This window comes from Eleutherodactylus coqui, chromosome 8 (assembly GCF_035609145.1).
Source record: "Eleutherodactylus coqui strain aEleCoq1 chromosome 8, aEleCoq1.hap1, whole genome shotgun sequence".
NCBI classification, from domain to species: Eukaryota; Metazoa; Chordata; class Amphibia; order Anura; family Eleutherodactylidae; genus Eleutherodactylus; species Eleutherodactylus coqui.
This window is the reverse complement of record NC_089844.1, coordinates 11695237-11711085: the sequence shown is the minus strand read 5'-3', so window position 1 is coordinate 11711085 and position 15849 is coordinate 11695237. Positions and strand designations below refer to the sequence as shown.

The following is a 15849-nucleotide window of genomic DNA, read 5'->3' as shown; positions in this document are numbered from 1 at the left end:
CAGGTGTGTGCAGTTTGCATGCTGCATACACAGAAGGTATTGGCTTTTTTTGGCTACAACATAACTGTCTTTGCAGCAAGATAACTCCAATCACAGCTGTTAAGTATATAAATGTTGATTGTCAATTCTGACAGCAGCGTTTACATGTTCCGATGGTCATTAAAATGTCCTGACCAACCCCTAACAATGAGATCATGGAGTGCCGTCCAGGTGTCATGGCAGCACAGGGCCTTGTAATTGTATTTCTGCATATTAAGACTTGCCTGTGGCCGGGCTTAATAGGATACTTGCAGCAATACAATATACTACACTATATGCCTTTCTATCTTGCATCTTCCAAGGAACAGCAGTCACTACTGCAGACATGCTGGACCTCCAGCTGCAGGGAGAAACAGAGCAAGCGCCCAACACTGGTCTAGCATAAAGAAAGACTGAGAGGAAGTGCTTAAGTGGCGAGTCGATGACTCGGGCCGTGACTGTACCTATACCGTAGGGTGGAGGTTGTGCTTGTGTGGTGAGTCGATGACTCGGGGGTGACTGTGCCTATACCGTAGGGTGGAGATGGTGCTTGTGTGGTGAGTCGATGACTCGGGGGTGACTGTGCCTATACCGTAGGGTGGAGATGGTGCTTGTGTGGTGAGTCGATGACTCGGGGGTGACTATGCCTATACTGTAGGGTGGAGATGGTGCTTGTGTGGTGAGTCGATGACTCTGGGGTGACTGTGCCTATACCGTAGGGTGGAGATGGTGCTTGTGTGGTGAGTCGATGACTCGGGGGTGACTATGCCTATACTGTAGGGTGGAGGTGGTTGTGTCTACTTTCTACAAATGAGTTGCTGTTGTCTCTGATGCGGACACGTGGAATTGAGCAAATTACAAATAGCAACCGAGGTGCATAGAAGGATAGAAATGAAATCTGAGCTCTGATTTGTTGACCTGACCAACAACAAGATCATATTATTTCACCTTAGATATTTTTGTAACATTTCTAAACTGCATGAAACTAAAAAGAAAAAAATAATGAAATGATAAATAATAATGTGAAAAATAAAAAAAATAATTGAAAAAGTTACATTTCTATTTCTGTGAGGGTGTGCCCGGATGTCCTAGACACTCCTTGTACTCTACTCCTGCTTCCAGTATGCCAAGTCCTTTCAGTGATACTGAGATGTTATTTCTGTTTATTACACTGTTTCTCTAATAATGATGGGTAAGCAGATTATGTAGCATCAGGCGGAGTACAGAGTGGGGGGGGGGGGGGTCTGAGTGCCATGTGCTGTGATATGGAGACCTCAGTGACCAGCCTATGGGGATGCACCGTGGCTGTATGTGCTGAGTGCCGTGTGCTGTGATATGGAGACCTCAGTGACCAGCCTATGGGGATGCACCGTAGCTGTATGTGCTGAGTGCCGTGTGCTGTGATATGGAGACCTCAGTGACCAGCCTATGGGGATGCACCGTAGCTGTATGTGCTGAGTGCCGTGTGCTGTGATATGGAGACCTCAGTGACCAGCCTATGGGGATGCACCGTAGCTGTATGTGCTGAGTGCCGTGTGCTGTGATATGGAGACCTCAGTGACCAGCCTATGGGGATGCACCGTAGCTGTATGTGCTGAGTGCCGTGTGCTGTGATATGGAGACCTCAGTGACCAGCCTATGGGGATGCACCGTAGCTGTATGTGCTGAGTGCCGTGTGCTGTGATATGGAGACCTCAGTGACCAGCCTATGGGGATGCACCGTAGCTGTATGTGCTGAGTGCCGTGTGCTGTGATATGGAGACCTCAGTGACCAGCCTATGGGGATGCACCGTAGCTGTATGTGCTGAGTGCCGTGTGCTGTGATATGGAGACCTCAGTGACCAGCCTATGGGGATGCACCGTGGCTGTATGTGCTGAGTGCCGTGTGCTGTGATATGGAGACCTCAGTGACCAGCCTATGGGGATGCACCGTAGCTGTATGTGCTGAGTGCCGTGTGCTGTGATATGGAGACCTCAGTGACCAGCCTATGGGGATGCACCGTAGCTGTATGTGCTGAGTGCCGTGTGCTGTGATATGGAGACCTCAGTGACCAGCCTATGGGGATGCACCGTAGCTGTATGTGCTGAGTGCCGTGTGCTGTGATATGGAGACCTCAGTGACCAGCCTATGGGGATGCACCGTGGCTGTATGTGCTGAGTGGCGAGCTGTAGTGTTGAGCACAGTGGAGCTGTCCGGTCGCTAGCAGGAAGAGACATTGCCCGAAGGGTTGCGAGTAGTGTGCACAAGTGGTGTAGAGTGATACTCCTATAGAGGAGGCTGCCCGAATCCAGAGTCTACGGCCCAAGTGACCCCAGTGCTTATTCCACCACTCGGTTCTGAGCGATATGTTGTTAGTTTGATGACTGGAAGTAAAAGACACTTCCGTTTGCCTCAATTATCTGACCTTGTGTCTCATAGTTCTGGTTATCCTATCTAGAGCTAGTCCCTTTACACGGGGCGATTATCACCCGAATGAGGGCTGGAAAGCGTGAATTTGGGTGATAATCATCCTGTGTACACGTGGCCATCCATAGGGCACTGAGTGAGCAATCGCTCACCTGTTGGAGGTGCTTGGCTTTTAGCTCATCTAAAAACTAGAGATGAGCGAGCACCAAAATGCTCGAGTGCTCGTTACTCGAGTCGAACTTTCAGTGATGCTTGAGAGTTTGTTTCGAGTAACGAACCCCATTGAAGTCAATGGGTGACTCGAGCATTTTTGTATATGACTGGTGCTCCGCTAAGGTTTTCATTTGTGAAAATCTTAGCAAATCACCAAAGTAATGTAAAAAACACAGAAATGGATAGGGCAGGCGAGGAGCAACATGCAGGGCTGCATTTCGGGCTTCGAGGTCTCACTATTAAGCCACAATAGTGGCAAGAGTGAGATTTGAGATTTCCCCCCCCCCCCCCTTCCCTGGCACTGTCAGCATAAAGATCGTTCTCCTCTGCCACAGCTGTAACAGCTGTGGCAGAGAAGAACGATGTTAGCCCATTGAATTCAATGGAGCCGGCAATACAGCCGGCTCCATTGAAAGCAATGGGCTGCCGGCGAGCACGGGATGAATTTTCGGGAAGGGCTTAAAAATATAAGCCCTTACCTGAAAATCATCCTAAAATGTGTAAAAATAAAAGAAAAATGTATACTCACCTTTCCGCTGCAGCCGGAGTTCAGCCGCGGCCGGCTGGCAGTTCTCCTGAACTGCTTTCTGTAGTATTCAGCAGGTGGGGATTTAACATCCCCACCTGCTGAAGGAGCTGGCTCTGATTGGTCACAGCCTCACCAATCAGAGGCAGCTCTCACTCACCCATTCATGAATTCATGAATGGGTGAGTGAGTGCTGCCTCTGATTGACAGCTGAGAGCTGCCCCTGATTGGTCCCTTCGCTGAGCCAATCAGAGGCAGCACTCACTCACCCATTCATGAATGGGTGAGTGAGAGCTGCCTTTGATTGGTGAGACTGTGACCAATCAGAGGCAGCTCATTCAGTAGGCGGGGATTTTAAATCCCCGGCTGCTGAATACTACAGAAAGCAGTTCAGGAGAACTGCTGGCCGCCCACGGCTGAACTCCGGCTGCCGGGACAAGGTGAGTATATATATTTTTTTTTTAAGCCCTTACCTGAAAAAGAAAGATTTTAGTGTAAAAAAGAATAAAAATGCAGGCATTCTCTTCAATGGAGCCGCTGCTGCTGCCAGCGACTCCATTGAAGACAATGGTCCACTGGCACACCTGAATTCTTTTTCAGGGAAGGACTTTACATATAAGCCATTCCCTGGAAATGAATTAAAAGTGATTTAAAAAACAAAAAAAATAGATACTCACTTCCCTTCAGCTGCAGCCGCGTGTTCTCCTGCTGTCCCCTGCACTGTGGTGCTGAACTGCTGTCATTCAGCTGAGAGCTGCGCTGAGCCAATCAGGGGCATGTCTGACTCACACCCCCTTCACACCCACTGCAGGCCAGCCGCGGCTGAACTCCGTCTGCCGGGACAAGATGAGTATATATATATTTTTTATTTTTACACATTTCTAGATGAATTTCAGGTAAGGGCTTATATATTTAAGCCCTTCCCGACAATTCCTCCTGCGATCGCCGGCAGCCCATTGCTTTCAATGGAGCTGGCTGTATTGCCGGTTCCATTGAATTCAATGGTCAGTGCTCGTTTAATCGAGACGAGTACCGCGTGGTGCTCATCTCGAGTAACGAGCATCTCGAGCACCCTAATACTCGAACGAGCATCAAGCTTGGAAGAGTATGCTCGCTCATCTCTACTAAAAACCAAACGACTATCGCCCATGTAAGCTGGCAGCCATTCATCTGTGAACGACTGACGGTTTGCAGTTAGAAGAGATATCCACCTCCATTCACTGAACGATTATCACTCCTGTGTACGACCGCAGGATCGGTGGGCGGTTGTCGGGTGCTCATGAGCTTATGTCTTTAGGCTTTCCCTGAAAATACCCATGACCCTCCGGTCTGCAGATGGGCTGTCATATTTTGTGGGCCGCATCAACATTCAGGAGAAGACCTCCTATTAATCACCACAAACCTATAAATAATAAATACATTCATAATTTCAGAGTCAAGCACAATAGTTTATCTGTAAATGATTGTTTTCTCTAACGAGCAAGCACTTTGATTAAGCGTGATTAGTTAATTGCCATCCGATTTATGCGCGGCTCCTAATGGGTTCTTTGTTCTATGAAGTAATGAATTATTTTCCGTCTGTTCCCATGAATTAGTGAGCAGTTGTCGCCCCTCCCCCACTGACATGACTCGTCATCTTAATATTTTTGTTATTTTTGTTATTCTTTTAATTTGTGGACATTTTCATTTTCAGAGCCACAGTTGTGCGATCCCGGGGAGTTCCTATGTCACGATAATGTCACATGTGTGTCACAGAGCTGGCTATGTGATGGAGAACATGATTGCCCCGATAAGTCAGACGAGACGCTAGGTCATTGTAAGTAACGGCATTTCTTTCAAGTTTCAGTGTTTGTTTTCTGTAGTGCTCAGCGCTCGACCTTGAGACTCCTCGCTACATCACAGCTACTTTCCTTCGCACATTATATGCTTTCATCTCTTTTTGCACCTTTGGTAGAAAAAAATTAAGAAAGAAAAATAAAAGCAAGAAGCCTTGATGAAAACTAAAGCAGAAACCAGAAATAATCCAAGATGTGGACGCTACATTAAAGTGGTTGTACCAAGACTGAAAGGTATCCCCCATCTGCCAAGTCCCTTGCCAATGTCAACATTGGGGCTTCTGTGTCCCCCGTCCTCCTCGCTGCAGGGTTACTGCACCCCCAGTGAGGAGGAGACTGAATGGAATGCTGGCTGCACAATCACACCACCGCACCATCCACTCCCAATGGGTCTTCAGCGCCCGCTCGGGTATCTCCATCAGCCCCATTGAAATGAGTCTGCTCGGCCAGCGCTCCCTACATACTGACGTCACTGACGGAGGAGAGGCAACCCTCCCAGTGACAAGCCTATTCTGCAGACTGACCGGGGTCTCAGCAATGAGACCCCCACCGATTAGCAAATTAACTGTGGATATCCTGCGGATAGGGGATAACTTGTAATCTTGGTACAACCCATTAATTGAAGTGTCATATGTAATAAAATGTGGCCCCAATTACGGCAAGCCCATTGCAAGTCCTGGATGTTTGGCGGTACCAATAGAATCTATGGCTACAGTCTCACGGTCCGGATCCGCAATGGAAAATCATACGCAATAACTTGCTGGCCCGCAGAATGGTGTGGATCGTGCTACAGATTGTCATGCAGATTTGCTAGGGATTTAAATCGTCGCATTGTAAAAGATGGAATCCGCAGTGAAATGTGCAGCAAACAATAGATATTATGTGGATTCTAAACCTGCAGCATCTGTTAATTCTGTGGAAGGTGCTGCACATACTTGTTTCGCCCCGTATAGACAAGATTTGTTAAAGGGGTTTTCCCCCAACTTAATATTGCTTCAAGACCTCACTGTCCTTCCTGGTTGCTGCTAACCAGGACATGTGACTGCTGCAGCCAATCAGTGCTCATCTATAGCTAGTGATTGGCTGCAGCAGTCACATGTCAGCAGCAATCAGCCAGGACAGAGTGGCTGTAAAGCTAGTTTAAGTAATGGGAAAATGCCTTTAAAGGGGTTTTCCAGGAAAATACTATGATGACCTATCTTCAGGATAGATCATCAATACTTGATCATCAGGGTCAGACGCTCAGGATCCTGGACAATCACCTGATTGGGCCCCCACTGTCAGCACCACAACACTCAGGGGTCGGAGCAGAATCTGGTGTTCTGACCCCGGTATACTGGCCAGTGTATGTATCTGCAGGCGGAGCTCCCATCATTATAATGAGAGCCGTGCCTGCAGTTACAAGCACCGGCCACTACACCGCTGTCAGAGCGATCTGCTTCCACTTCGTCCCTGGTGACAGAGGGGGAACAAACAGCTGATTGGTAAGGATCCCGAGCGGCCGACCTCTGCTGGTCAAATTGATGACGTATCCTGAAGATAGTTCATTAATAGTATTTTCCTGGAAAAACCCTTTGAATTTCATCCCTATGGCTTGTACTATATATTGACAGCCCCATATGGGTTTATCCTTATAATAGGACTGTTGGGCTGGGCTCCCATTACCCAGGAACCAGCCATGTTTTTCCCTACAGCATTGTAGTGATACACCGGGGGGAAACTGATCCCGTGTTTTTGTATGGCACGGTCCATGGCTTCTGGTACATCAGTTTTACTTCCGGATGCCTCCCTGCGCAGAATGACATTGCGTGCAGAACTTCTGTATCTTGTTACGTTCAGCTATTGGCTCCAAACTGGTGCAAAAGGTGCATCAAAATGGATCAGTTGTGTCCAAATCCAGCATAAAAACACTGGCCAGACCCAACTGATATGTGGGAACCCAACCTTACTCTACAGTATATGAGCCCGATGTCTGGGGCTCCATGATGACATTTGGTCTTGCAGCAATCACAGTCGAGTCATGCTTCGCAGCAGCCACATTGTTTCTCTATGGAGAAAAAAAACTGTTAGAGACTCGAAATGAATAATCAAGGGAGGCATTGAGGTGTTGTGACCCTTATAATACCCTGTGGTTTTACAGTCCGCATGGCTTTAGGGTTGCCACCTTTGTCACCAGAATATACTGACCAATGTAAAGGTGAGTGCCTAGGGGCATGGCTTGTCATGACCTATGATTTTGCCCTTTTTATTCCAGTGGCCCCTTTAGTAATAGCCCCCCTCCTCAGTGGTTGCTATAGTAATAGTGCCCCCTCTCAGTGCCCCCAGTGGTAATAGCGCCACTATTCAGTGGCCACAGTGGTAATAGTACACCTCCTTAGTGTCCCCAATAGTAACAGTGTGACTCTTATAGGCCCCTATAATAGCAGTGCCCCCACTAATGGCCCTAATAGTAATATTCCACCTCTTAGTGGCCTTAATAGTGTTAGTGCCCCCTGTTTGTTGCTCCAATAGTAACAGTGTGTGTTTGCTCATGGCCACAATGGTAGCCGTGTGCCCTCCTCAACCCCAAGCAATGTCCAGTCCACCCTCCACAGCTGCTGTACACAGAGACCCTGCCTCCAAGCCTTGCATCTAAGCTGCATGTGTACAACAGCCATGGTGGCTGGACGAGATCTGCTTCAGTGAATTAACTACTTCCTACCGTGGTTTCTACCCAGCCAGAGCATATATATTTTTATCAACTTTAGAACTTAATTACCGGCCAGTCTACCAGCTCGGTGCCAACCCTACATTGCTTGACCAAAAGTCACCTTGAAGCCTTAGTCAAAACTTATCCTTCAAACTTGACTTTTTGATTCTGGCAAGATCATTCATGTCAATATGTCTCCACTGACCCTGAATGTCTATAAGGAAACAAAGGTTATAGTGATTGATGCCCTTCTCTATTGTGTTTACTCTACGTCAAGTGCACCATAGTCACCTGGCAGCTATCATCTCCCTCTTGCTATTTATGTCCTATATGATATGTTCTTCTGTATTTTATCATTGACATTTTCAGTATTTTTACTGTTTGGGGATTTATTTTATAGGACCAGTTCATGCAACTATACAATTGTTTCTATACAGAATGACATTGGTTGCCCTCGCCTGCAGCCGCTCTAATTCTGCTCTGTGCTTCTTATACTCAGATGTCTACAGTTGTGTACAATATTCCATATGTGGGCTGACTAGTGGTTTGTATAGAGGCAACTACATTCTTGTCAAGAACATCCATCCATCTTTGATGCATCCCATGATTTTATTAGCCTTGGCAGCAGCTGCCTGGCACTGGTCTGCTACGTTGGGTTTACTGTGCACCAACATGTCTTTTTCAATGGTAATGCTACACAATGTTTGACTATTTAGTACTGTACGCAGCTATATACTTTGTTTAATCGGTGCAAGTACAATAACCTTACATTTATGCACTTAAAAGGGTTGTCCAGTTGTAAACCATCTATGACCTATCCTCAGGATAACTCATCAATAGTGGATCAGCGGGAGTCCATCACTCAGGACCCCCACCAATTTGCTATTCTCTGGACTGATGTGCTTGAGCACTGCACTGAGCTGATTCCTGCAAGATGCATACAGCTATGTCCTCACTGCAGTGGCCAGCATTGGTATTACAAGCAAAGTTCCCATTCATTTCAGTGGGACTTTTGCCTGCAATATCAAGCTTGGCCACTGTAGTGAGAACAAAGCTGTTTGCTTCCTGTAGAAACCATCTCAGTACATAAGCACATGGGCCCAGAAAACAGCTGATCGGAGGGGGTCCCTGGTGACAGACTCCTTCTGATCCACTATTGATGACTTATCCTGAGGATAAGCCATTAATACTTTACAATTAGACAACCCCCATAAACTTCATTTTCCATAGTAGTATTGTAGTTAGAAAAGAAACTGGTTAGAGATGAGCGAGCACTAAAAAGCTTTTTGTAATGCTCGAGAGCTCGTTTTGAGTAACGAACCCCATTGAAGTCAATGGGAGACTCAAGCATTTTTCAAGGTGACCCATGCTCTGCATTGTTTTCAATGGAGCCGCAGCTGCTTCCTGCGGCTCCATTGAAGACAATGGTCTGCCGGCACCCCTGAATTGTTTTTCATGGAAGGGCTTTACATATAAGTCCTTCCCTAAAAAACAATAATTTTAGTGTAAAAAAAAAAAAAGTACCCTCCGCTGCTGCCGTGTCCCCCGCGTGGATGAAGAACACATCTGCTGCATGCGACAGATGTTTCCTTCATCCCCGCTAGTAAAAAGAATTCCCTGCTGATACATCTGCCACATCTGTGACAGATGCAGCAGAGGAATTCTTCCGCAGCTGTCACAGATGAGGATCCAGCTGCTGGCACCCTGTCATTGGTTTTCAGGGAAGTTCTTTAAACATTAGCCCTTCCCTGAAAAACAATAATTTTAGTGTAAAAAAAACAAAACTAAAAAAAAACGTACTTGTCTGCCGCTGCCATGTCCCTGCGGGGATGAAGAACACATCTGCCACATTTGGCAGATGTTTCCTTCATCCCTGCAAGGGAAAATAATTTCCTGCTGCACCTGCCACGTCTTTGACAGATGCAGCAAATGAATTCTTCATCCCTTCGGGGAATAAGGAACTCCCTACCACAGCTGTCACAGATGACAGCTGCGGTAGGGGATCCAGCTGCCGGCATCCGGAAATTGTTTTTCTGGGAAGGGCTTTAAATATAAGCCCTTCCCTGAAAAACAAGATGAAATGGTGAATAAAATAAAAAAAAAAATACTCACCTTTCTTCAGCTGCCGGGGCTCAGCTGCGTCCAGCCGACTCTTCTCCCTGCACTGCTCTCAGTAGTATTCAGCAGGCGGGAATTTAAAATTCCCGCCTGCTGAATGGGCTGCCTCTGATTGGCTGAGCACTGTGACTAATCAGAGGCAGCTCTCAGCTATTGAATGACAGCAAGACACGGCAGCGGCGGACAGGTAAGTTTTTTTTTTATTACACTAAAATTATTGTTTTTCAGGGGAGGGCTTATATGTAAAGCCCTTCCATGAAAAACATTTCAGGGGTGCTGGCAGACTATTGTTTTTAATGGAGCCGCCGGCAGCAGCCACAGCTCCATTGAAAACATGTGGGGTGTGCTCGAAATTTTCTCGAGCACTGCTTGATGCTCGCTCGAGTAACGAGTACTCTCGAGTATGCTAATGCTTGAATGAGCATCAAGCTCGGACGAGCATGCTTGCTCATCTCTAAAACTGATCTGCTTGACCAGATTTAGGTTACGGCAGCTGTAATGACCAAGCAGAGTATTGATGCTGGTGAGGCTTTTTGCATGGGTTAGCCAATGCAGTTTCAGGCACTCTGAGTTCTCTCATGCCCCCCAGCACTTTTCGCATAGCCACATAGGACACATGGGCCTGCCAGGCACTTTGGTGACAAGAGCTGGACTGATCAGCAGGTAAATAAGTTGTGCTGAGCAACATCTCAATTTTAATGCCACAACAAGTTTCTCAACACTGGCTCACCAAACAAAGTTGACAGACTGGATGATGGACATCTCATGGGGTGCTGGGAGGAGAAGAAGCAAGGTCCGCACAGAATAGTCTAGCAATGCAGCAGAGGTCCTTGCCACTCTTTCTAATGGGACTTTGCTCATCCAGACTTGTCTGTAGCGCAGGTAGAAGCCATTTTGATTGTTCGCTCTCACCCTTAGCATATGATGCTTCCTTATCTGCGTTGATCGCTAGTTGGTCACCAATATGACAATGGTATGCTGTGGAAAAAGTAATGCAACCTTATGACTGGTGATAAGTGAACTTTTGAAAAGTTCAGTTCAACCAGTTTGCCAAGTTTTGAAACAATTTTGATTTGGTCTGAAATAGTTTGAACAAAATCAGAAGTTTTCCAAACCCCCTAAAACTGGTATATAACACTGTTTAAGCAATGGTGGCACCAACCAGGCTAGTGATCCAGGTTTAGTTAAACTGTGATCAGCCATTGAACTTGGTGTAAGGAATCCTGTTGAATCAACACTTTTTGATCTAATATTTGCCAATCCAGGATCACTCGATCTACGATCAAAAGTTCAACCTAGAAAACATGTCACACGCTCGGTGATTGGTGATTGTAGTCAGGTGATCTTCTCAGCATTCATAATAATAGTAAAAACATGTCCGCTACCAGCAGCAGCAAACATGGCTGCAATTTCACCACCCAGGAAAAGCCGATCAGGCTATCAGACTAGTCCGCCATCTTGGATTGTGGCCGCTAACTAAGTTCAACTAGTTTGATCCACTAAAATCGGGGCATCAAATTGAACCTAGATTTTAACCAAGATCAGAGGCTAAACCGCGTTGATGCAATGTTTTTCTACTTGATCTTTGATCTCATTTAAAAACTTTGGCACAACAGTCCCTTAGAAACATAAAAGCCTTGTTTAACCCTTTCCAATCCACTGTCTGACGTCTCAAGACATTCTGATTGAAGGCTGCACAGCTTCCGACGTCGGAAGACATCCGACGTCGGAAGACATCCGGCAGGGTATTCTTACTGTATATTACTAGCTGCTCTGTTGTCTGGGGGCCTCTCCAGCATGTCACATACCACAGTACTGGCTCTAGCCAGCAGATGGCGCCATTGTATAATGGCAGAAAGAGAAAGCCCCCTAGAAAACCCTGAATTCAAAATTGGATTGCAAAGGGTTAATGCTTGGGGAGTGTTATACATGGCTTTTATGACTCTTAGACAGTTTTATGCACCAGTATTCAAGACTACTTTTAGCAAACGTCAACTTTTAGAAAGGTGCAACCTTGCTAAAAGTTCGGTTCGGGTTCATGCCAAACCAACTTTTACCAAGTTTAACCTAAAATAGGGTTCTACTCATTCTTGCTGCTCAACACTTCAATGAATGGTGTTATATTTTACCGCCGCTGGTGTACAACTACAGGTCATATAACACAACCCATGATGATATCCCTGCAACTGCATCATCCTAAGCCCTACAACCCCCCCCCCCCCCCCAGCCCAACTGATCTAATTTGACATCATAGAAGGCGGCTTTAGCTGCGCTCTATTTTCTGACTGACAGAAGGCGTGGGAACCCCGCTGCTTTGGCCTGTGAAAAGTTTTTCCCTCCTTTAAGGGCGCTTGACAGCGTTCCTTAAATAGAAGAAAAATAGAAAAGAAATCCTCCAGCATTACTCATCCCCTCGTATTGGAAATATAGATCTCTCTGGAGCACAATGCCAAACAGTACATAAATGCCGGCTGTTATCTGTAGGAAAATATATAAAAGCGATAGATCATCACTACGGCGGCGCGGGCACAAGTGGAAGGAAAACAGATATGCTTAAAGAAAGTAGTTGGAAAATACAGGTTTGCTTAACATTGCTTAACAATACCCATTGAAGTGGCGGGAGCCGTCGGAGAACACAGCAGTGAGCGAACAGATTATGGAGCACAAATGACTGGAGAGAAGATGTTATTAAATTTTAATGTCCCTAGTTTGTGTCTGAGGAAAATGAGAATGTTTCCTGGTGAATGTCACTATGTTAATCATCGCATATAAAAGAGCGAGACTGACAAGAACAAAGCGCACCGAGGATTTATAAACTACTGTGAAGAGGAATTAAGTGTTTTTATTATTTGCCGAAAAACTCGCAAGACAGTTGAAGGCGATCGGCGAGATTTAATAAAAGGCTGAGACTAAACTTCACTTTGTGATTTTTTTCTGTTTTCCGTATTTACGGGGAAGACATGACCTAAATCGGAAATTATTCAACAAGAACGTTCAATGATCTTAGGCCCAAGATGATACGTCTGTCCAGTTCGGGGGACGAGAATGAAAACGTCATACTGGAAACTAATGAGATGTTTAGAAGACTGGGGGTATCAGTTATCAGGTAACGAGGTTACCCCACCAAAAATATCTATCACCTCTACGCAAGATGGGTGATAAATGGGTGTTCCATTTACAATGTCTACCAATTGCAGAACCTTTTTAATGCCCTAGTGGTAAGGATATTAAAATGGGCCCCTATCCACCATAGACCCTCCCCCGCGGACCCGTAACCCCACCCCTCCATTGCTGAACTTTTTGGAATCTGAAAGAATAATAAACAGAAACTGATATACTTACCTAAACCTGCAGGCTACACTCCCCATCTGGCTTCCTCTTGGACCAACATTCATGTGGCTGTGGCCAATCAGTGTTACTGAGACTGGTGATTGGCTGCCGCAGTCACATGCTGGACCCAGAAGTAAGTGGAGTGTGCGGGGCTGGAGCCGGCGGGTGCTCAAGAGGTGAGTATAACTGGTTTTATTTTTTTTGTAGCTACGCAATAAGGTAGTTTCCAAATGTAGCCACGTCTCAGGCCACGGATACAGTTGAAAGTGATGCCGCTGCCATGGGACCCGATGCAGATGGACTGCTTGCTTTAGAATTACACTATTGGGCGCTGGTCTGCCTGAAAGCTGCCCCAGCGATCATTGCTCCTGGAGCGGGTTGGCGATCGCTCCAGCTGCCCGCCTCCATTCACAGTAAACAGGCATTGGCTCATAGATGACTGCCTGTTTACACAGACAGATTGTGGTTTTATTATTTTATGCCTGCGTGACCCGAACGATGAAAGAATTAACGTTTGTCTTCAGGCACCATTAACATTCAGATCACCGCGATCCAGCAGAGCCCTACGCCACAGCCTCCTCATAGCCTGGCATATTCACCAATGCCAGCTGCATGTGCCTAACTAATATATGCTCCAGCCCCATTTTTAGTCACCTCCCCCAAATACCAGGGAAATTGCCTACCAGAGCCAGACACATAGAAGGGCCATTTTTTTTAGGATGTGGATTACCTTTCAATATAGTTACATAGCATTGACTATTATTATTACAACACGGGACCAATTAGCTTTCTTAGGGGACAATATTCGGGTACCCTGGGAAGGACGGCACTGCTGTTAGGTCCTTCATATATCTACCATGTGTTTGCCTTGGCGTTACGTTCCACAGTGCTGCTTGATCAGCTCTTCCCATCCAACCATCTACTTTGCATTAGTGATGTGTGCTGAGAGCTTTAATTGCAGGTTATTAGAAGCGTCAGTATCTCCTGAAGTGCTGGACTGATTGGAAGCAATCCATCTGCTAAAGTGCTTGTTGATAATCATTGATGAGTCGGAATGAGTGAAGGTATTTACCCGCTGTTGATCATTTCATGCTAATATGTTTTGCTTGTTGGACTGATTTCTGCATTCCTGAGATGTAATGAGATGGAACCGTTCACATTGGGCTGTTTTGTCTCCAAGCATCACATACTTTTCACCTAGGTGTGGGTTTTGCCTCAGAACCTGCAGGCGCTGCCAGATGAGGCATGGTGCCTCCTAATACATTTGGCACAATTAGCCGGGTGCAAAATTTACTTACACCGGTGTATGAAATGCCAGTCTTTGTAAATAGTCCCCAATGTGCCCTATTTACTGATCATGGTGGTTCATACACTCGTCTAAGTGAAGCCAGCTTTGGCAATCCTGTAAGAGGTCTACTAAGAGGCGTAAGCATACATTTGTGGCATCTGGTGGCACCGGCATATGTCAGATGCAAACCTATGCCAGCTACAAGGTGGCATAGGTTTCGGCTATAATGTATGGCAGTTTCTGGCACAGAGGTTTTCTGCTGATCGTCTGGCCGGACCTCATCATTGGTGGGCAGGGGAGGAAGTGGGAACGCCGGCTTCACTCCAAGCTGAAATTCCACTTCCTGCTGTTGATACTGACAACCTGTTCATAACGAGGAGCAGTAAGTGGAATAGCAGCACGGCGCTTCCATTGACTTCAGCTGGGAGTGAAGCCGGCAGTCCCGCTTCTTCCTCTGTCCACCGATGATGATTTCCGGCCTGCTGCAATGACAGCGGGCCGGGCAATGGGTTGATTAATGGGGGATCCCAAATGGAGGATTCATTAGCTAGTGATGACCTATCCGGGGAATAGGTCATCAATTCAAAAAGGGGCAGAAAACACATTTAAATGTGCACAGCCATATCCCCCAATGCACAGCCATATCCCCCTAGACTCTACCCACTTTTGAAAAAGCAACCAGTTCCATCATAAGGCCACAAAAATGCATCTTTTGTACGTCAGAAAACTGGTGAACAAAATCTGATAAATAAGCCCCCATGTGCCTCCCAAGCCCATGAAGCCTTGAAACACGACTAGGGATATCAGCCAAGCCAGAGACTTCCATCTGTAGACGCCATTCACGCAGTTCTCGCTCCTCATCAGTACAGAGCAGACTGGATGAAGGAGATAATGGACTTTGGTGCCGTACTCTTAGTTCATTAACTAACTCAGCAAATAAGTTCACTAAGGCAATGAAAATAAAGTAGCTTCTAAAACCCTGAGCAAAGATATCAGCAACATCAAAGATGCCCGGCAAGTATAAAGTGCAGAAAACTAAAGCCCGCTGTGCAGGACACAATAGAGTACAAAGTAACATCAAACAGCCTTTTTATTTCAAGAGGATACATTATTCCTTATATTTTGCAACTTTCAGTTTTTAAACAAAAAGGATCCTGATGTATCCGATTGGATTGGTTGCTATGGGAAACAAGACCAGTTTTCATCTCTCAGACAGTTCTGATAGACGAGGTCCACTGGGGCCGATATATCAATCTTGTGCTAATGAAAAAAGTTTCAAATATACCAAAATATTTATAAACGTATCACACTGTTATCCAACAAAAGCAACTGCTGCATTAGATTGCTTTTTTTTTTTTTAGTAAGGGACTGGCGAGTCTGACACATTTTGAGGCACAGCGCCTCTCCCTCTTCTATGCTGGGGAA

General features: G+C 46.1%; 1 protein-coding gene across 1 annotated transcript in view; it reads left to right on the top strand.

Moving 5' to 3' along the window:
* The window catches only part of LRP1B (LDL receptor related protein 1B), a 1872788-nt gene that overhangs the window by 300792 nt on the left and 1556147 nt on the right, over positions 1-15849 (top strand). The window contains exon 2 of the mRNA XM_066577770.1: positions 4858-4980. Within this exon, the coding sequence (XP_066433867.1) occupies positions 4858-4980 (123 nt within the window). The remainder of the gene's footprint in view (positions 1-4857; positions 4981-15849) is intronic.